This window comes from Zootoca vivipara, chromosome W, assembly GCF_963506605.1.
Source record: "Zootoca vivipara chromosome W, rZooViv1.1, whole genome shotgun sequence".
NCBI classification, from domain to species: Eukaryota; Metazoa; Chordata; class Lepidosauria; order Squamata; family Lacertidae; genus Zootoca; species Zootoca vivipara.
The window spans coordinates 6,434,934-6,456,604 of record NC_083293.1 but is presented as its reverse complement, the minus strand read 5'-3'; the positions used below and the strand labels follow the sequence as shown (position 1 = coordinate 6,456,604).

The window sequence follows — 21,671 nt, the reverse complement described above, 5'->3', positions numbered from 1 at the left end:
TCCTTGGAGGAAAAGGTGGGATATAAATGTAATGAATAAACTGAACCCTTGGCTTCATCCAGCAAGGAGATTATGGGCGGACCAGGCCTACTGCACCTACTGCACTTTTGTACACCACAGGATAGGGAAACCCTGACCCTCCAGGTGGCGCTGGACAGTATCCCCCACCCCCAATAGGCCATCCTGACTGGGGCTGTTGGGAGTCCAGCAGCATCAAGAGGGACACAGGTTTCCCAGCTCTGATCTAAGAATTTCACTTACAAAAAAAAGAAGTTCAGCAGCAGCAGCAGCAGCAGCAGCAGTTTAGCATAAATATAGCTACTTGCCACTATAAAAATCCAGACAAGCATCAAAGAGCACATAATTCAACAGTAACATTTCAGAAATGGTTAGAAAGGAAGGGGTTTTTTTTCTTCATGTTTAAGTATCAAATCAGGTTCCCAGAAGGAGTCAGGATGGATGCCTATGATCATGTGCAGAATTTTCATTCAGCTGAGCAAGTACAAGTTTCCCCATCCCTGACCACTGGCCCTTCTGGCTGGGGCTGCTGGCTGCTGGACTCCAGCAGCATCTGGAGAGCACAGCCGACGCACCACTGGACTTCGGGGTTCTGAAAAATCCAGGATAAAGTGGAACCTTCATCCACATTCAGGTTCATTCGTCCACATTCATTCGTCCACTTCTTCTTCCGTAACATCTGTTGGCTTGAGGTGAGATAATCATTAACAAAAAGATGACCTACGCACCCATCGGTTTTCAGGGCACGGTCATAGACGTAGTTAGAAGGGAAGAGGCAGATCTCGGGGTGCATCCTGTACTGAATGGTGAAGCGCAGGACTGGAAGCCTGTCAATGACTTTCTCCTGGAGCTGCCCATTCAACTGTCTGCTCAGCCGCTCCATCAGAGACTGCCCATAGCCGTAATCCTCAGCTTTCTGCCATGGTGGGAAAGAAGCAAGAGAGAGGAGGAGGAATGAGAGTTTCAGTGGGTGGGCCAGGCGTGGGCAGCAACTAAAGAACAAGAGGTTGCCATTTGAAATTGCTCCCTGCTCAAGAGTACAGTTAACAAAAACTACTCCAAATAGCCACAAAATTAAGGGTATAGAATACAATGGTCAGACTTAACCTCTCAACACATGCCACCAGATACTTGACACCATTTGAAAATTAATTCTGGACCCAATAAAACAGACAAACCCTTTTTATCTATACCCTACAAAATACTGAACAAATTAACATTGGGCAATATGATCCTGTAAAACAGTTGTGGGAATCTGATTTAGGCATTGAAATTGAAGAGATGGATTGGAATAACCTGCTGGCAAAAAAAAAAAAGGTGAATCACTCTCAACTCATATACTGTATGAGAGAATACATTTAAGCTATTACTGCACATAGATGGCATCCGACCCCACTAAAATGTTCATATAAATAAGACACAACACAGGAGAAGAAGTACAGTGCACACCAAGTTTAGGACTGTTAACCACTTTCAGGGAAGAACACCTTAATCTTTACTACAGATAACTGAACACTTCTTGTGGCAGCACGCCTTACGGTGACACAGAATTGGAAGAGCTTGGAACATTTACGTTTCTCACTGGAAACAAGTGAATGGACAATTGCCTTAGCTACTGAAAGAAAATTGACAAGAGAGCACAAGCAGTGAGCAGCACAAGAGCCGTAGATGACTTTATTGACATTTGGAATCCTTTCATTGAGTTTTCAAATGATAACCTGGCCAACTGGCACACACACACACACAGAAGTTGCTGAATTGGAACTCATTCCCAAGCTTAAAACCACGGGGCCGCCTGGGATGAACAAAGACATCGGATTCTTATCTCATTATGCATGATCAAGCTTTCTTTAGCGCCTCAGCCCTTGCTCCCCCCCCCCCCCGGACTAATTGCAGTCATCAGCAGTCGTTAACAGCCATCTACAGGTTTACCACTCCCATCAGCCCATCACCCATTCCCACCCACCCCCACCACCCTCTGTATATATATAAGGGTCTGACACTTCCGTTTCAAGTGTATCTGAAGAAGTGTGCATGCACACGAAAGCTCATACCAAAATAAGAACTTAGTTGGTCTTTAAGGTGCTACTGAAGGATTTTTTTTTATTTTACACACACACACACACACACACACACACACACACGTGCTCTCATAACACAGAAGTGTGCCCGCTCCACCTTATCCCCAGGAGGCAGGACACTCAGCGCACGCAGCTCCCAACGGGGAGAACGAAGGCCTGACACCTACTAAAACTTTGGGTTTCCTGCCCTCCTTGCCGCCATATGCGGGGCGGAAAGAGAGTGTTGCTTATGAGGCGTCCTTCCCTCCTGAGGCACTTCTTTGTCCGTGAGGAGATGCTCTTTTTAAAAAAATAATGGTGACGATAATGATGGTGTGAGGCTGGTGTGTGTGTGTGTGTGTGTGTGTGAGAGAGAGAGAGAGAGAGAGAGAGAGAGAGAGAGAGAGAGAGAGAGAGAGAGAGAGAGAGAGAGATGATACAGGTCAACTTCGTTATTAATTTGGGTAGACTGATGTGTCTAAATTTGGGTAGACTGATGTGTCTAACTTAAACTTTTTCCATGACCAATTCTAATTTAGACTATGACTATTCCCAATATAACCTCTCTTAAGAGTAAAAAGTCCTCTTTTCCTTCGTGGTGGGCTTCATTTTGTATTATATTATCACTGTCGTCATCGTTATCTTTGCATTCCAAATCACAGTCACTATCGTTGTCACAATCTTCCCCTTCGGTTTCGGTATCTTCATCCTCTGAGAAATCATATTCAGCAACCACCATCTGAAATTGGTGCTTTAACTCTTGTAGTTGTTTCTCATCTCGGCAGAGTCCTATCCTTAATTCCCACAGGGTTGTCAAAACAATCCGCTGGAACTCAGGGGAATACCTTTTTGTTGACATAGTTCAGTCCTGTCAAGGTCAGTACTTATCTTATGGGGTGGGAAATGGTCGCTGCTTGTTTTCCCAGCCTCATTTTAACAAACGAACTGGCTGCTTTTTCCAATTCTTAATACATAAAGATCCAGGTTGATTTTTAAAGAGCATATAACCATAAATTCTTAAAAAAACAACCCCAAAAAGCATCCCCGTCAAGAGTTCCCGAGAGCTGAAACCTTTCAGTTGATCGGTCCATAGATTTAGTAATCAAAGCTGCGGTGAAGCTGAAATAGCTGGTTTTGCGTAATATGGTCACTTCTTCTATAAGATAAGATATCTTTATTGTCATTGTCCCCTTGCGGGAACAACGAAATTACTCGGTTGCTACATCCACTCCGATAAAGCATTCCGCATAATCCAAAATTACAAAAACCTAATTAAAAACAGTAAATATAATACAAAATAACAAGTCAAATAAGATGACTTCAAAGTCCAGGCTTTCCATTTAAGGCCAAAATCGCTCTAGAGACGGCTCGTTCTTGCCTGCATTGTTCTATATCTCCGTCCCGATGGCAGGAGCTGAAAGAAATGGTGACCAGGGTGCGTTGGATCCCTTGATATGTCTAGCGCTTTTCTATGGCACCTGGTGGTGTAAATTTGTTCTAAGGTGGTGAGTGAGCAGCCAATAATGCTCTCTGCTGTTTTAATAATTCTACACAGCCCTGCTCTGTCCTGGGAAGTACAGCTTCCGTACCACACACATAAACCGTACGTGAGCACGCTCTGTATGGCACAGTGATAGAAGGCAAGCAGCAGCTTTTGTGGAAGATGGTTTTTCCTTAAAATTCTCAAAAAATACAGTCTCTGCTGCGCCTTCTTCACCAGCCCCCTTGTATTAACACTCCAGGACAGATTCTCCTGTAACTCAATGCCTAGAAATCTAAACGTTGTTACCCTCTCCACACAAATTCCGTCAGTCAAAAGTGCCTGGACCTTGTTCCTCTGTCTCCTAAAGTCCACCACAAGCTCCTTTGTTTTCTTTCTATTCATGAGCAAGTTATTAACTCTGCACCACTCTGTCAGCCGCTCCACCTCATCTCTATAGTCTGTTTCACCCTCCTTATCAGAGATGAGCCCGATCACGGTTGTGTCATCTGCAAATTTGACAACCCTATTTCTAGGGTGGGCAGCGACACAATCATACGTATAAAGAGTATAAAGGAGCGGACTAAGCACGCATCCTTGTGGTGTTCCTGTGTTAGTCCTAAGCATGTTAGACATATAAGGGCCCAACCGGACCCTCTGGGAGCGATCTGAGAGAAAGTCCAGTATCCACCCACAGAGTGATAGCGGGAGCCCCAGATTTCCCAATTTAGTTACCAGACGTCGCGGTAGAATGGTATTGAATGCCGAGCTGAAATCTACAAAAAGCACTTCTTGACAAACCGCTGTCCAAAATCTGAATACCTGTGGGCAGGGTCACCACAGGTGGAAAACGGTTCCTTTTTTCAAATCCCCCCCACCTTTTTTTTGTAAGCTCATCTGTGTAGACGTAATGTGAAGCTTGGCTCTTAGATGGCTTTGGAAGTACAAGAGACAGTTTGTTAGAAAAGGAGAATAGGTTTCGATGAAACCTCCTGTTCAGAGGCCTTTTGAGTACCAGCTGCTTGGTAGGAGATATCCTGTTGGGCCCGTATCCTGCCTCTGGGCTTCTCATGGGCGTAGGCAGGGGGGGCAGGAGGGGGCAGCTGCCCCCCCCTAGAAGCAAAAAAATTAATGTATTTTACAGACCATAACCAGCACTTTCCCCCTCCAAAAACTGAAGTGGAAAAGGCTTTGCTTTAGCAAGAGCAGCTAAGTCTCCGCTTGCTGGGGGGGGGGGGACACAGCAGTAACAAAAACACATCAAATAAATAAAGCAAAGTGGCTACCAGTAGTTAAGCAGTTAAGACAATGGAGCATATATCCCCAGGCAAGATTTGATAGCTGACCATTTCACCCTATTGTTCTTAAGTGGGACTTGTTAATGAGCATTCAGGAGCATTAAGAGTTCTATTGGCGATTTAATGAGGGTGCAGACTCAGAGGATTCAATTTGACTAAGGTGGCTCTGCAAGGCTAAAAGGAAGTGAATAAGAAAGGGGGGGCTGTAGCTTTGACAGACACAGTGATGTTTATAAAAAGCATTGGTGTTCCAGTCTGCCCCTCCTCCTGCATCTGTATACTGTAAATCAGGGGTGGCCACCTCCCAAGAGACTCTGATCTACTCAGAGTTTAAAACTGGGGGTGATCTACCCCCTTTTGGGGGGTTCAGGTCAAAGCTGTTGAGTTTTTTTTTAAAGGAAGGGAAGCCCTGTTTTGGGGGGTTTAGGTCAAACTTGTTGAGCTTCTTTTAGGAGGGAGGGAGGCCCATTTTTGTTTAGGGCTTCAGGTCATAGTTCAATTTTTTTGAGGGAGGAGGAAAATTTTGGGTGAGCTTTTTTTAGGGGTGCCAGTGACCTACCAGTGATCTACCACAGACATCCAGTGATCTACTGGTAGATCACAATCTACCTGTTGGACGTGCCTGCTGTAAATCAAGCAGAGAGAAAGTTGCTTACAAGGCTCCTGTACATGCAGAGTTCCAGCATCACAGCGTCACCCAGAGGCACCCACAAATATGAGTTATCCCTCTCTCTATTTCTTCCTTCCTTCCCTCCCTCTTCCATCCTTAATAAAATACGGGGGGGGGGCAGATAAGCCCCACATAGAAAGCCCATCAACATGGGGGGATGACTCTTTCAAATACGGTATTTACCAGTAATTGGGGGGGGGGGAGAGGCACCTAGGCCTCTAGGAGTTGGCTGCTATGCCTAGGAGTAGGACAATTCAAGAAAGCAGAACGATGCATATGGTATGGTAATATATCAATAGAATCGTAGAATTGTAGTCGGAAGGGACCACAAGGGTCATCTAGTCCAACCCGCTGCAATGCAGGATTTTTTTCCTAAGGTGGGGCTTGAACCATGGTTGAAATATTATGCTGATATGCAGCAACGCCTCGGAGCTGTCGTAGCTGCGGCCATGCCTTGCCCCGCCCTCGCCCGCCCTTCCACCCCCTCTCGCCTGCCTGACCCTCCTGTCCTCTTGCTGCAGAGTTCCAGCATCACAGCGTCATGAAGAGACACCCACAAATATGAGTTATCTCTCTATTTCTTCCTTCCTTCCCTCCCTCTTCCATCCTTAATAAAATACGGGGGGGGCAGATAAGCCCCACATAGAAAGCCCATCAACATGGGGGGATGACTCTTTCAAATACGGTATTTACCAGTAATTGGGGGGGGGGGCACCTAGGCCTCTAGGAGTTGGATGCTATGCCTAGGAGTAGGACAATTCAAGAAAGAAGAATGATGCATATGCTATGGTAATATATCAATAGAATCATAGAATTGTAGTCGGAAGGGACCACAAGGGTCATCTAGTCCAACCCCCTGCAATGCAGGATTTTTTTCCTAAGGTGGGGCTTGAACCATGGTTGAAATATTATGCTGATATGCAGCAATGCCTCGGAGCCGTCGTGGCTGCGGCCGTGTCTTGCCTCGCCCTCGCCCGCCCTGCCACCCCCTCTCGCCTGCCCGACCCTCCCGTCCTCTCCAGCCAAGCAGGGTAGCCGCCAACGCTACCAGCCCTAGAAGCACGAGGTGGCCGCTGCTGCCACCGCCACGATGTCATCAGGCCCGTTGGCCCTTTAGCCCCGCCCACTTTGTGGCCCCTCCCCTTCTGTGCCTTGGCCCCGCCCCTGAACGACCATGGCTTGCCCCCCCCCCTAGTTTTGATCCTGGCTACGCCCTTGGGGCTTCTGGCTGTCCAGCATGGGAAATGGGCTATCGGAGTAGATGGGCCTTTGGTCTGATGCAGCTGCAGCGTTCTTCATCATAGGCTGCATGCTTTTATCTATCGTGTGTGTGTGTGTGTGTATCGCATTGCCTCCCTCACCTCTCCCAGTCTGGAACAACATTTCCCACCCCCTGCTAACCTAAAAAAGACTTGAAACACTCCCTGCTCTTAAATCCTTGCTATACTGTCAGTGTGAAACGCTTTGACAAATGCTGTAAATGAGAGGTGCCCTGCCAGCATAATTTTTATTTATTGGTATTTTGAAATTGGCATTGATTTAAATATTAGTTACTTATTAAAAATGAAGATTCCAGGGGTACGGGAGAGCTACCCTGATGCTTGCCTCCAAATCTGTATTTCTCGTGCATTTGAAGAGGGCGTGGAAAGGTGGTTGTTTTCCTGAGAATTGCATATTTTTTTGCCTCACTCTCTCCAACCTTTCGTCTTCACGAGTAAATCGATAACGAAATGAACCACAGGTCCTCCTTCGTGCCTTGTTGACTCTTGTGGGTGTCATACTTGCTCCATTAAGCAGCAGAGGAAAAAATAATTTCCCCAATTAGCATGCATGCTAATTAATTTCAGGGACACCCCCCCCCACATTTCCCAAAGCACGCTGCCTTCAAAACTAAAGCTTTTAAAAAATAAAAAAAATCCTTCAGTAGCACCTTAAAGACAAACTAAGTTTTTATTTTGGTATGAGCTTTCGTGTGCATGCATACACTGGAAACAGAAGTGTCAAACCCTTATATATATTCAGAGGGTGGGGGGGGGGGTTGATGGGAATGGGTGATGGGCTGGTGGGAGTGGTAAACCTGTAGATGGCTGTTAACGACTGCTGATGGCTGCAATTGGTCCTGCGGGGAAAAAGCAAGGGCTGAGGCGCTAAAGAAAGCTTGATCATGCACAATGAGATAAGAATCTGATGTCTTTATTTATCCCAGGTGGCTCCATGGTTTTAAGCTTGGTAATGAGTTCCAATTCAGCAACTTCTCTTTCCAGTCTGTTCCTGAAATTTCTCTGTAATAAATTATGGCGCCACCTGGGATGAATAAAGACATCGGATTCTTATCTCATTATGCATGATCAAGCTTTCTTTAGCGCCTCAGCCCTTGCTTCCCCCCCCCCATAGCTGCCAAGTTTTCCCTTTTCTCACGAGGAAGCCTATTCAGCATAAGGGAATTTCCCTTTAAAAAAGGGATAACTTGGCAGCTATACCCCCCCCCCCCCGGACTAATTGCAGTCATCAGCAGTCATTAACAGCCATCTACAGGTTTACCACTCCCATCAGCCCATCACCCATTCCCACTCACCCCCACCACCTTCTGTGTATGTATATATATATATATATATATATATATATATATATATATATATATATATGGGTCTGACACTTCTGTTTCAAGTGTATCTGAAGAAGTGTGCATGCACACGAAAGCTCATACCAAAATAAAAACTTAGGTTTTTTTAAGGTGCAACTGAAGGAATTTTTTTTAATTTTGCTTCGACTCAGACCAACACGGCTACCTACCTGTAACTAGAGCTTTTAAAAAAGGCATTCTTGGAAATAATCCGGAGACATGTTTGCATCCTTCCCCCCAACCTCCCATCTTTGCGCACAAAACTCCCATAGTAAAGGGGGGGGGATAACCCGTAAATAGCCAGGGGGTGTTTTTTTCATGCAAACTTCTTTTAAAATGTTGTCGCTCCAGTGGTGAACATGCTTCTCTGCAAAAAGGGGTGGCAGTGGAAATGAAGGTGTTCTGTGTTGCTGGAAACGGCCTCTGCATTCACCCTGGGAAAACGGTTGCATCCTGAGTCTGGCACCTGTTGCAATACACCTCTGAGAGTGTTCCAGTCAGTCTTGGGGGCACAGGCTTGTTTGTCCCAGGGGTGGACGCACAATTTGAAGCAGGTGTTGGGCGGGGGGGAAGTGGAGGGCAGCAAGCTTGCATCAGCTTAACGGTCACCCAGGATTAAGTAGCTGCACCAGTGAAGGAAGTTTCAATTGCCAAGCCAGTGAACTGGGGCAACTGGGGTTGGCTTCCCCCCCCTCTAAAACCTGGTTGGGGCTCTGGGGTGTAATAGAGGAGAGAAGCTGAAATGCCATTGCTCTGATGGCGAGCGGTTAACTTTTGTTCCTTAAGTTGTATGCTTCTGTGCATGTCTTTCTGCGATAATTTATTTTGGTCTATTCCATCTTCAGGCACCCAGCTTCACTGGATATCCATAATACCGGAATTCAGGGGGCGTCCAGTGAAGCTCTGGTTGGCCACTGTGCGAACAGGAACGCTGGACTAGATGGGCTCCTTCTTATGTTCTGTGTCCTCACAACGGCCCAGTTGAGTTGGCCCAACTTCACTTGGTGAGCTTATGGTTGGGGTGGCAGTGGGGGGCTTGAATGTGGGCCTCCCCAGTACAGCCTTCTCCAAATGGGTGCCTTCCAGGTGTTTCGGATTGCGACAGGTTGGCAGAATCTGCCCAGGAACAGCCAATGGCAATTCTATACATTTTTGGATGTTAGTAGGGGGATTGGCACTGGTTTTACTGGCTAAAAGGAATGGTGCCAACCCAGTACCAAATTTTGATGACTGTATTTAAATCCTTCCCAACATAGTCCAAAAACATGCCCCAAAAGCAGGAGGGTCTAACTGAGTTACCTGAGGGTCAAGCTGAATGAGTTACATAAGTGTCAAGCCGATTGGTGCGAGTAATCTCGCACCTTTTAGCTTCAAGTCAAAGGAAGGAATGTATTTGGGGCCCAAAGGGCCCCAATTAAGGTGATAGTGTAAATCCCTATAAATCCTAGAATATGCTTATAATAGTGAATTATGGTAACCTGTTGCTTTAGAGAAACTGATGATTCAGCAAGAAGCCGTCCCTACTGGGAAAGAAGGTCAGCTAATACGTAAATCACAAAGAAGCAATTCATGAACTAGAACATAAATTGTTCCATCCACACGTGACACAGGTTCCCATAAATGCAAACTAACAATATGTAACAGATCATGGTAAGAATAAAAGTTTAGTTAGCAACGCTTATTGCGCATGCGTATTAGATTAGGTAATGACATACGTATTAAATATGAAATGAGGTGATGAATATTAAATATTAAATGATGTAATGCTTTATGTGATTGGTTAAATCAAAATCCTTTGTCTGAAATGTTATAAATTCCTGCCCGACCTTTGGGCGGGGTTCCGGTTTACCGAAATGATTCGACTGTAACCTTATTGCTTTGCAATAAACATAATGGACTCCTAACTCCTCTTGTCTCTGAGTTTTATTGGCTAACTCAGAAGATAAGCCATTTTTGGCTTACAACAACGCCTCCCCTAGCCAGCATAGCCAGCGGTCAGGGAGGATGGGAGCTGTGTGGTCCAGTGACCAATGTTAGCTTTGCTTTTTTTTCTATTAAAAATAAATTTTATTAGTTTCCATTTAAAAGATCACAGCAAACCACAACATTACAAAAGCAAAAATCATGGCATTTATCTATCCCAAATGAATCCAAAGAGAGAGAGAGAGAGAGAGAGAGAGAGAGAGAGAGAGAGAGAGAGAGAGAGAGAGAGAGAGAGAGAGAGAGAGAGAGAGAGAGAATACACAATCACAAAGAAAGAATACAAACAAACCAAAAACATATGCCTCATATCAGATGGGCGCAGAAAAAAAGAAAGGAGAAAAAGAAGAAAAAAGTATAAGATAAACGGAAAAAGAAAGAAAAAAGGAAATTAAGATTTGACTTCCAGTTTACCTCTCTGTAACTCATAAAATTAAGTTCTATGTCATGGCACGGTTCTTAATTTATTTACATCATTATTCCTCAAATATTCCATTTCGGGCTCAGGTACGATCTGCTGGTTGGCTTAATTGTTTAATTTGTTTCTAAATATTCGTAAAATATCCTCCATTCCTTTTTAATTTTTTGTCTCGTCCGTCCTCTAATTCTTCCTGTGAATTTTCGCTAGCTGTGCCTATTCTTTCATTAATAATTGCCACTCAAGTTTGCTGGGTATGTTGTTGCTTTTCCAATTTCTCACTAACAGAATTCTTGCCGCTGCTATTCCGTACATCGTCAGCGTTCTGTTAGCGCTTTTAACATTCTCGGGAATTATGTTCAACAAAAAAAAGCTCTGGTTTCTTTTTAAATGTTGTCTTTGTCATTCTCTTAAGTTCCTCGTAGATCACGCTCCAATACTTATTTATCTTGGAACATTTCCACCACATATGTATTTGTGTACCTGTTTCTGTTCCACACCTCCAGCATTTATCTGATTGATTGACCAACGTTGGCTTTCCATGTGCTCATCAACGCAGTTACTGCTGGCTTCCTCCATCCCATGATTTATTTATTTTTCAAAAAGACAACCCTGCACCAAATCCAACTCTGCAATGAAAAAAGCTGAATTCTGGAACCTTGTAAATCGGGCAAATGTGCATACAGTGGTACCTCTGGTTAAGAACTTAATTTGTTCTCGAGGTCCGTTCTTAACCTGAAACTGTTCTTAACCTGAGGTACCACTTTGTAGCTAATAGGGCCTCCTGCTGCCGCCGCGCTGCCAAAGCACAATTTCTGTTCTCATCCTGAAGCAAGGTTCTTAACCCGAGGTACTATTTCTGGGTTAGCAAAGTCTGTAACCTGAAGCGTCTGTAACCTGAAGCATTTGTAACCCAAGGTACCACTATGCTGAATCTTCCACCCTGCACCCCTGTATTTCTCCCAGTGTGATGCAGCAGCTCAAAAAGCCAATGCAATTCTGGGCTGCATCAAGAGGAGTATAGCATCTAGATCAAGGGAAGTAATAGTACCACTGTATTCTGCTCTGGTCAGACCTCACCTGGAGTACTGTGTCCAGTTCTGGGCACCACAGTTCAAGAAGGATACTGACAAGCTGGAATGTGTCCAGAGGAGGGCAACCAAAATGGTCAAAGGCCTGGAAACGATGCCTTATGAGGAACGGCTTAGGGAGCTGGGTATGTTTAGCCCAGAGAAGAGAAGGTTAAGGGGTGATATGATAGCCATGTTCAAATATATGAAAGGATGTCATATGGAGGAGGGGGAAAGGTTGTTTTCTGCTGCTCCAGAGAAGCGGACACAGAGCAATGGATTCAAACTTCAAGAAAGAAGATTCCACCTCAACATTAGGAAGAACTTCCTGACAGTAAGAGCTGTTCAGCAGTGGAATTTGCTACCAAGGAGTGTGGTGGAGTCTCCTTCTTTGGAGGTCTTTAAGCAGAGGCTTGACAGGCATATGTCAAGAATGCTTTGATGGTGTTTCCTGCTTGGCAGGGGGTTGGACTGGATGGCCCTTGTGGTCTCTTCCAACTCTATGATTCTATGATTCTATGGACTGGATGGCCCTTGTGGTCTCTTCCAACTCTATGATTCTATGATTCTACTAGCTGACCCGGCCACGCGTTGCTGTCAGCCGTATGTCAAGAATGCTTTGATGGTGTTTCCTGCTCGGCAGGGGGTTGGACTGGATGGCCCTTGTGGTCTCTTCCAACTCTATGATTCTATGATTCTATGGACTGGATGACCCTTGTGGTCTCTTCCAACTCTATGATTCTATGATTCTATGGACTGGATGATCCTTGTGGTCTCTTCCAACTCTACGATTCTATGATTCTAAGACATTCTAAGCACAGAACGTCCATTCCTGGCCTGACCGCACTGGCTGCCAATTAGTTTCTGGGCCCAAAGTCAAAGTGCTGGTTTGGACCCACAAAGCCTTATGTGGCTCAGGACTGCCTCTCCCCATATGACCAACCCAGGCTCTGCAATACCTGATCCGTGGGAGGCCTGGAGGGCAGCAACAATCCGTGGCGGTTCCCTTCTTGTGGAATGCTCTCCCCAGGGAGGCTCCCTTGGAGCGGTCACTACATATATTTAGGTGCCAGATAGAAACATTTATTTTTCTCCAGACCCATTGGCTTCTAATTATCTGTGGCCTCCTTCGGTGGGTAAGGTAAAGGGACCCCTGACCATTAGGTCCAGTCGTGACCGACTCTGGGGTTGCGCGCTCATCTCGCATTATTGGCCGAGGGAGCCGGCGTATAGCTTCCAGGTCATGTGGCCAGCATGACAAAGCTGCTTCTGGAGAACCAGAGCAGCACATGGAAACGCCGTTTACCTTCCCGCTGTAGCGGTTCCTATTTATCTACTTGCATTTTGACGTGCTTTCGAACTGCTAGGTTGGCAGGAGCTGGAACCAAGCAACGGGAGCTCACCCCGTCACAGGGATTCGAACCGCCGACCTTCTGATCAGCAAGCCCTAGGCTCAGTGGTTTAACCACAGCGCCACCTGGGTCCCTCCTTCGGTGGGTGGGATGTTTTAAAAACCTGCCTTTTAAAAATAGCCTTTTCCATTTTTCTTCATTATTATACCGCAGTGTTTCTCAACCAGTGTGCCTCCAGATGTTTTGGGACTACAACTCCCATCATCCCTAGCTAGCAAGACCAGCGGTCAGGAATGATGGGAGTTGTAGTCCCAAAACATCTGGAGGCACACTGGTTGAGAAACACTGTTATACCGGTTTGAATGCATGTGCATTGTTTCTTTTGTAAGTTGCCTCAAGTTTTGGTTTTGTTTTTTTAAATAAAAAAGTGACCAATACCCTTAAATAGCAACATGATCGGAGATTGGAGTGCATGAATCAGGGTGGATTTGATTTAAATCAAACTGATTTAAATCACGATTTAAATCACGATTTAAATCACTAGTCAGCAAGGCTTGATTTAAATCATAGTTTTCTACATCAAGACTAATTCTTGCTGGTATAGCTTTAATATGCAAGTAGATGAAGATTTTTAGAATAACCACTTTTCATATTAGTTTTTTTATCCCCAGTTTAAGGGGTTAATCATTCATACTGTATTTGGACAACTTTACTGTTGTACTTAGGAAGGAGAAAAATAATCATTACCTTAATAATATTCGCAGAGTTGTAGCAGCGTAGCAAAAACTCCTTGCCTTGCACGCTTCCTTCACGAAAGCCAAGCCTGGTTTTCTAAATGTCCTTCTGAAGTTTAGATAACAGTTCAAACGCAGCTTGTAGCAGCGGAAACTTTCCAGCTTTCAGTGCTCGTGAAATAAATCACTTTCACTCCCTTGTTCATTAAAACAAATAAGATTTATTTAAATTTAAAACAGCTTCACCCAGGAGTATTTAACTCCATGATGCTGCAGCTCCGACAAACAGCATAGCAACAGACAGATTGCTTAAAGACAATCCCATATATCAGAAAGTTTACAACAGTACACAGACGGTTCCTGTTCCTGTTTACATGCCACATCACCAGTACTTCCTGTTATATGAGATCAACAGGCCCCACGTGATACAGGACGACTGCTGAGCTATTACCCCTCAGCTCACACCCCCTCTCGTCCTGCATCACAGGGGTAGCGTAAAGACTTCCTTACGCAAAACACAAACCTTTGCAGAATCCATTACGTCTCCGGAAACCCAAAGATTTGGTGAACCCAACTGCCAGGCTCCCCTGGCTCGGGCAACTCCTCAGTTTTGCCAATCCTGTGTGGACGCCTTGATAAACGTTCCGAAAACGAATGTCAGCGCGTTTGGCACTGGTTATAACGTAACCAGTCTCAGTAAGCATCAAACAGAGCCGGTTGTCCTCCCAAACCGTGATGGGTTGGCAACACTCCCCGTTGACCTTCTGGACCAAACATTGGCAAATCTGAATCGCTCCACAGACTCCTGAAAGAGCGTCATACTCAGTCTCCGCAGAGAAAAGAGTAATAAAACTTTGACGCTTGGAATAGCGTTCCATCAGAGCATCATCATACTTCACACCTATCTCAGTTGCTGACTTCCTGCCCTGCAACTTGGCCCAGTTGCTGCCAGACCAGCACGTGTCCTGTGCTGTACTCATAACTGGCTGCCTAAAACACAACTCCTTAGTATCTCCCAGATACCTAAGAACTTTCTTTATGCCATTCTGGGCATGCACACTGGGCTGTGCATCCTCTTGGCTAAGCCTCTTCACAGCAAACATACCAACTGGTTTACTCCACTGAGAAAAACTCAACAAACTCCTTAGAGTTGATTGGAACACCACGGGGCTCTGGGACCCAGAGTGTTCCCCGGACTGACTATCCTCAACAAAACAAATCTCTAAGGGTGTTCTGATACTAGCACTATCAGCCTTCTTGAACTTTGCAACCAACTGTTCAATCTTACCTTCCTGCCTCAGCAAGAAACTGTGATCCACAGACCTGTCAATCCTGACACCTAGGTAAACCCTCACGGGACCTAATTCTTTGAGCTTAAAATACCTGTCAAGCTCCTGTGCAAACCATTGCACCTGTGCCTCTGTATTTGCAATGCATCTGATGCTATCTACAAAACAGAACACAAGAATTTGCTTCTGGCTTGACCCTGCCAGATAAAGACAACTATTAGTAAATTTCTCTTGAAAACCTATACCTTCCAAAACTTCATCCAAACTCATGGTTGACTGCTTCAAACCATAAATGGGTATATGTAACTTCAAGACATCATCAGGCTTATTGATCTCAAACCCTTGTGGAGATAGCGTGTACAGCATATCCTCCAACGGTGAATTCAGACAAGCATCACTGATGTTAAAAACAAAACTTTCCTGAGCAGCTGTAGACAACAAAGATCCTAGCGCTTCAGGTGCTGTGGGTGCAAAACTCTCAGAATGCAACTCCTCCAGCTTTGAGACATCTCTGGCTACAAACCTAGCCCTATACTGAGATTCTCCAGTTGCCGTGGTTTTAAACCTAAACACCACGCGACTGTGTACAGCGCTCTGGCCCTCGGGCCGCGCCACTGTGAAAAACACCTTCCGTGCTTCCATGGAGTCTAACCCCATCTGCATTGCCTTGTACCACTTCCTGGTCACCTCCTCAGGCAATTGATGAACTTCCTCGAAGCTTTCTGGCTCACACTGATCCATACAAGCCCACAGACTAGTGGCTGTATATCTGTCAGTAGATATCCTTTTCGTGGCCCTCTCTGACCTGCTCAACATAGCATTCGCATCCTCATCTGACCACGTCACGATGAAACCTGCTTGAGTACCAATTACCTCAGGAAATGCATAGCGCGAACTACTGCGCGTGCTGTTAGCTCCTGAATCTTGGCGCGGGAACAACCTGTCCCTATTGACCTGTCTACCAGTGCTTGGCACTGGAGGTGTGAGAGTGTTCCTAGGCTCTTGCTTTGGAACTCCTCCCCGCTGTGCATTATTCTGGGCAGCGCTGAGCATCCAGCTCGCGTTTCCAGCGATAACTGTCGCAACAGTCCCTGGATCCGGTCCCTCAACTGAACCACTGTCCCTAACTCTACCTTGCACAACTGTACCTGTGGATGGAGTACTGGCTGGTTCACAACCAGACACAGCCTGTCCATCAACACTAGAACCTGCCAAACCTGTAAGCACATCAGGACTGTAGTGGATAGGTATCCACACCTGTGCCTCACAGAACTCAATGCTATTGCTGAGTATCACCCGTGACTCAACATTTCCTGGGCGCACGAACTTCCAAAACGTGGAACAAAGTTTGTATCCCACAAAAAATACCTTTCGGGACCTGGGACCGTCTTCAGATTGCATCACAAAGACTCCCCATTCAAACAACCTCAAGGAAACCTTGGGTTCCTCGCTACACAGCGACAAATAGGATTCACACCCTACCGTTGAATTGCATGGCCAGAACTTCCTCAGAAAACTGGCAACAAAGACTATAGCTGACAACGTCTTTCCAAGAATCGTATCCTGTCGAGCTACTGCACAGCCTTGTAGCCCCCTTGGAGCTGACAATCTGTGCTTGCTTCCTTTCTGTGGAAAGAAACCTTGCAGTGTGCCCTCAGCACAAACTGATCCATGATCGGCCTGAAAACAAAACACCTTACAGGCAAACTTTGGCTTCACAGCTTGAACCCACTCACTAACCAAGCCTAACTCCTCCCCTGTACTCATGAGAGGTATGGTGAAGCTCATTCTGGTGTGGCCATCTGACAGAAACATTTGGGTTCCGCCCATACGGAGCGCTTCCCTTGGTTTGCAGGAATCCATTTGAGTCAGCATAGGTGCCTGACTAGAAACATTGGCAGACCTGGAACCTTCACATAATGTAACTTTGGCTTGTTGACAAACAGTGCAACCAAGAACCTCAGAGCATGTCAACAAGTTGCCCATCTCTGGTTGTGTATCTGTACCTGTACCTGGTACCTTCTGCACTTCACTTACGTGCGCACAACCTTGTTGCCACAAGTGGGCGCAATTGTGGTGTGGGCTAATGTTGGCACTCTGAACCTCAGCCGTGCCTGAGATGATTTTACCTGTCACAAGGATAAAAAACTCATTCCCATTGCATTTCACACACATCAACAATCCACCCTCCATTGAGCACATTGAGCACATAACATCCTCAGAATGTACATTGCAACTATCTTTCAACAAAGACAAGACAGATGACAAATTACATTTCATCAATGGCAAATCAAATACATCAATATTAGCAATATTAGCATGTACAGAGTCAGACTTAATGCCATTTATAAAACTTAGTCCTCTTCCAGGGAAAAAGTTCTTGCAGCTCAGGACTTCACCACCAGGAGTCTGGAGTCCAGAGTCTCCTAGCCAGCGTTGCTTAGCAACTGGCACATCACTGGCCTCATCTCTTGCAGCAACAAGTGACTCACCTGCTGACCGATTGTCAACACACAAACATCTCAAACTGGTGGTCCTTTTGCCATTCACAGGCTCCTCCAGAGAACACGTTATCTGGTGGTGGCCCAGCTGGCGACCTTGGCCTGTATCTTCTTCAAGATGACGTAGGATGGAACAATGCCCCTGCTCATCAACAATGGAATCTTCCAGGACTTTGCACACGGGCCCCATTGCATTCCTGGGAACTGAGCAGCCTTGCACAGTGTAAATTTCCATGCCTTGGTCAAAACAGCCCTCGCAAGTAGCCTTGCCTTCAGCCGTGGCAAAACAGCCCTTTGCATCACAGGAAAGCCCCAAAACAGCAACAAGCAACTGGGTGACACCCTGGACATTTTCAGCCTCATTGGCTCTGCGTTGTGCCAAAACAACCCCCACCTTTGGGGTTGTGCATGCAGGGATCGGCCGTGGATCCTGGCTGACTGCCAAGTCTCCATTTGGGATCGTAGCAAACTTGCTTTCATTCCCATTTGTCCACCTTTCAGCAAAGCCTCTCAAAGCATTTGCTTCCTTTCTGCCCACAGCAGACCAGCCCCCTCTTGTCTCCCTTTCTCCCTCTTCCCTGGGAGTGGGCGTGACCACAGCATTCCATGCTGCGCCACGGGAATTTAGCAGGAGTGCTGGGGTGGCATGCCCTCTGGCAACGATGTGCAAATAGGGCAAATGAAAACCTTTGAAGCTTGTGCTGCTATCATTAAGCAAACACTCCTCCTTCTGGGCTGTCAGCTTACTCACGTTTCCCAACGATTCCTTCAGCTCAGCCTCCGGAAGAGAAGATTTACGGGTTGCCAGCGAGATATGCCAGCTGTGCCGGCACGATCTCCAAGCTGGAAGTTTTATGGCTTTCAAAACAGCAGCAACTTTTCCACAGCTCTTCTTTCCCATGGCACTTGAAAGCTGAATTTATTGCCTCCATAACCTATTCGCAGAGTTGTAGCAGCGTAGCAAAAACTCCTTGCCTTGCACGCTTCCTTCGCGAAAGCCAAGCCTGGTTTTCTAAACGTCCTTCTGAAGTTTAGATAACAGTTCAAACGCAGCTTGTAGCAGCGGAAACTTTCCAGCTTTCAGTGCTCGTGAAATAAATCACTTTCACTCCCTTGTTCATTAAAACAAATAAGATTTATTTAAATTTAAAACAGCTTCACCCAGGAGTATTTAACTCCATGATGCTGCAGCTCCGACAAACAGCATAGCAACAGACAGATTGCTTACAGACAATCCCATATATCAGAAAGTTTACAACAGTACACAGACGGTTCCTGTTCCTGTTTACATGCCACATCACCAGTACTTCCTGTTATATGAGATCAACAGGCCCCACGTGATACAGGACGACTGCTGAGCTATTACCCCTCAGCTCACGAATAATAACCATTTAAATAGATTTATTCAACTGAAACAATAACATTACAGCATATGTTATTTGCTTCAACAAACATCCATGTTTGTTAACTAATTTGGCTAAACAAAAACAAAATATATATATTTTAAGAAACCTAGACTGTCAGCCCAGCCTACACATGAAAAACTTAAATACTGTCCACTCCAAACAATCAGAAAAATATTGTTTCTATTCTATTCACTGAACTTCTTGAAACTTAGCACTGAAGGGCTTGATTCTGTATTCATAGGTTTGTAGAACAATAGGATTAAGGTCTTTTTCTCAACTCTGTTCATGTTATAACATTTTTGCTGTGAAGAAGAGGCATGCGATCTCTGTTGAGTCAAATTCAGTTTTGAGAACTGCCAAAGTAAACCAAGCATCTGTGATAATATCTTGCAGGCAGAGAAACTGCCCAATAATCTTACAAAAACCTCTGGAAGAGCATGACATTGTGGATTAATGGATTAATGGCATTTATTTACCCCCAAAATTAAACATATACAACCTTATTCTACATAATTAAAAAACTAATCTTTATTTCATGATGGAATAACCTTTGGATGGTAATATATTTGCCTCAAAAAGCATTTTTTTAAAAAAATATCCAATTTAAATCAAAAAAGTCCGATTTAAATAAAAAAATCCGATTTTTTTATTTATTTTTTTAAAAAAATCATTGATTTTTATCCACCCTGGCATGAATGACAGCTGAAAAATTGTGCAGGAAAACCGTGGGGTTTACTCCATTGTTGCATCCTTTGTCAGGCAGTGCTGTGCATGTCTACTCAGAAGGAAGGCCTCTTTAGCTCAATGGAAAGTGTGTGCATTCTTACAGGCGCTTCCTAAGAGAAAAGTTCCATTGCATTCAGCACAACATGCTCCGTAGTGCAGCTTTTTTCTAACAAGGTTTCTGCAGGCTTCCTGAGACTGATTCTCGTACTTGGTACTCGTATGTTTTGGCTCTTGAACGTCGAACACCCGGAAGTAAGTGTTCCAGTTTAGGAACGTTTTTTGGGCAGCCAAACATCCAATGGGGCTCTGCCTTGATTGCAGGAAGCTCTTGCAGCCAATTGGAAGCCACACCTTAGTTTTTGAACCGTTTTGGGAGTCGAACGGACTTCCAGAACGGAATCCGTTCGAGTACCAAGGTACACCTGTAGCTGTGCATGGGCTTCGCAGCCTTTGCAAAATAAGATAGGTAAAGGTAAAGGGACCCCTGACCATTAGGTCCAGTCGTGACCGACTCTGGGGTTGCGGCGCTCATCTTGCTTTACTGGCCGAGTGAGCCGGTGTACCTTCCAGGTCATGTGGCCAGTTGCCGACGTGGGGATTCAGAGCACAGTCCAACAATGGCTGCGTTCCTTCATCTCAGGTCGGGGACAGAGGGTGGCGCTAGGGAGGGAGTTGTCGCCGCGGCACCCCTTGGTGTGTGGAGTCCCGCAAGGCGCAATCCTTTCCCCAATGCTTTTTAATATCTTTATGCGCCCCCTTGCCCAGATTGTCCGGAGTTTTGGGCTGGGTTGTCATCAATATGCTGATGACACCCAGATCTATCTGTTGATGGACGGCTGCCCTGCCTCGGCCCCGGACACACTGACCAAGTGCTTGGAAGCTGTGGCTGGATGGCTACGTGGGAGCCGACTGAAGCTAAATCCTTCGAAGACAGAGGTCCTCTGGCTAGGTCAGGGCGACATGGGGTTGGGGGGCCAACTCCCATCTTTTGCAGGGGCTCAATTGGTACCAGCGCCTTCTGTCAAGAGTTTGGGTGTAACCTTTGACGCCTCCCTTTCCATGGAGGCGCAGGTTGCATCCACAGCAAAGGTGGCATTTTTCCATCTCCGCCGCATCAAGCAGTTGGTCCCTTACCTCTCTCGCCCCGATCTGGCCACAGTGATCCATGCGACGATCACCTCCAGGCTTGACTATTGTAACTCGCTCTACGCAGGGTTGCCCTTAAAGCTGACCCAGAAACTCCAGCGGGTGCAGAATGCCGTGGCGAGGCTCCTTACAGGGTCCCGGCCGCGGGATCACATTCATCCAGTGCTTTACCAGCTGCACTGGCTCCCGGTGGAGTACAGGATCAGGTTTAAGGTGCTGGTTTTGACCTTTAAAGCCCTATGCGGCTTGGGACCCTCGTACCTACGGGACCGCCTCTCCTGGTATGCCCCGCGGAGGACCTTAAGGTCCACAAACCACAATATTCTGGAGATCCCGAGTCATAAGATGGCTAGATTGGCCTCTACTAGAGCCAGGGCCTTTTCAGTACTGGCCCCAACCTGGTGGAACGCTCTTTCCCAGGAGACCAGGGCCCTGCGGGATTTGTCATCTTTCCGCAGGGCCTGCAAGACAGAGCTGTTCCGCCTGGCCTTTGGGTTAGACTCAGCCTGACCCCTGTGTTTTTCCTCCCTCGTGGCTTGGATTTATGGCCTACTTGAAATGAGGCTGCACTTTAAATTTTAATACTGTGTTTTAATCTGTATTTTAATTAATTGTTTTTATGTTTTATTGTGGTTCTGTTGGTGTCAGCCGCCCTGAGCCCGGTTTTTGACTGGGGAGGGCGGGGTATAAATAAAAATTTATTATTATTATTATTATTATTATTATTATTATTATTATTATCATCACTAAGCCACTTCTGGCGAACCAGAGCAGCACACAGAAACACCGTTTACCTTCCCGCTGTAGTGGTACCTATTTATCTACTTGCACTTTGATGTGCTTTCAAACTGCTAGGTTGGCAGGAGCTGGGACCGAGCAATGGGAGCTCACCCCATTGTG

General features: G+C 45.8%; 1 protein-coding gene across 2 annotated transcripts; it reads right to left on the bottom strand.

Annotated features, from left to right (window-relative positions):
- Positions 1-360: 360 nt before the first annotated feature.
- Positions 361-18,865, bottom strand: LOC132591440 (uncharacterized). 2 transcript variants are annotated; one of them, XM_060270034.1, is made up of 2 exons: positions 18,245-18,865; positions 361-934 (listed from the first exon to the last, which is right to left on the bottom strand). In XM_060270034.1, the coding sequence occupies exons 1-2, from the start codon at positions 18,392-18,394 to the stop codon at positions 485-487; spliced, it is 600 nt and encodes a 199-aa protein (XP_060126017.1). In that variant the 5' UTR covers positions 18,395-18,865; the 3' UTR covers positions 361-484. The 2 variants fall into 2 exon arrangements, 1 of the variants encoding a protein (XP_060126017.1); XR_009556973.1 differs by having other exon boundaries at positions 785-934; positions 13,717-18,865.
- Positions 18,866-21,671: the final 2,806 nt, after the last annotated feature.

What these genes read in the sequence shown, in the direction of transcription:
- LOC132591440 (XM_060270034.1), bottom strand. Translation starts at nt 18,394, where the DNA reads ATGGGAAAGAAGAGCTGTGGAAAAGTTGCTGCTGTTTTGAAAGCCATA. An exon ending in TGAAGGAATCGTTGGGAAAC is followed by an intron (nt 935 to 18,244) that starts GTGAGTAAGCTG and finishes CCACCATGGCAG; the next exon opens with AAAGCTGAGGATTACGGCTA.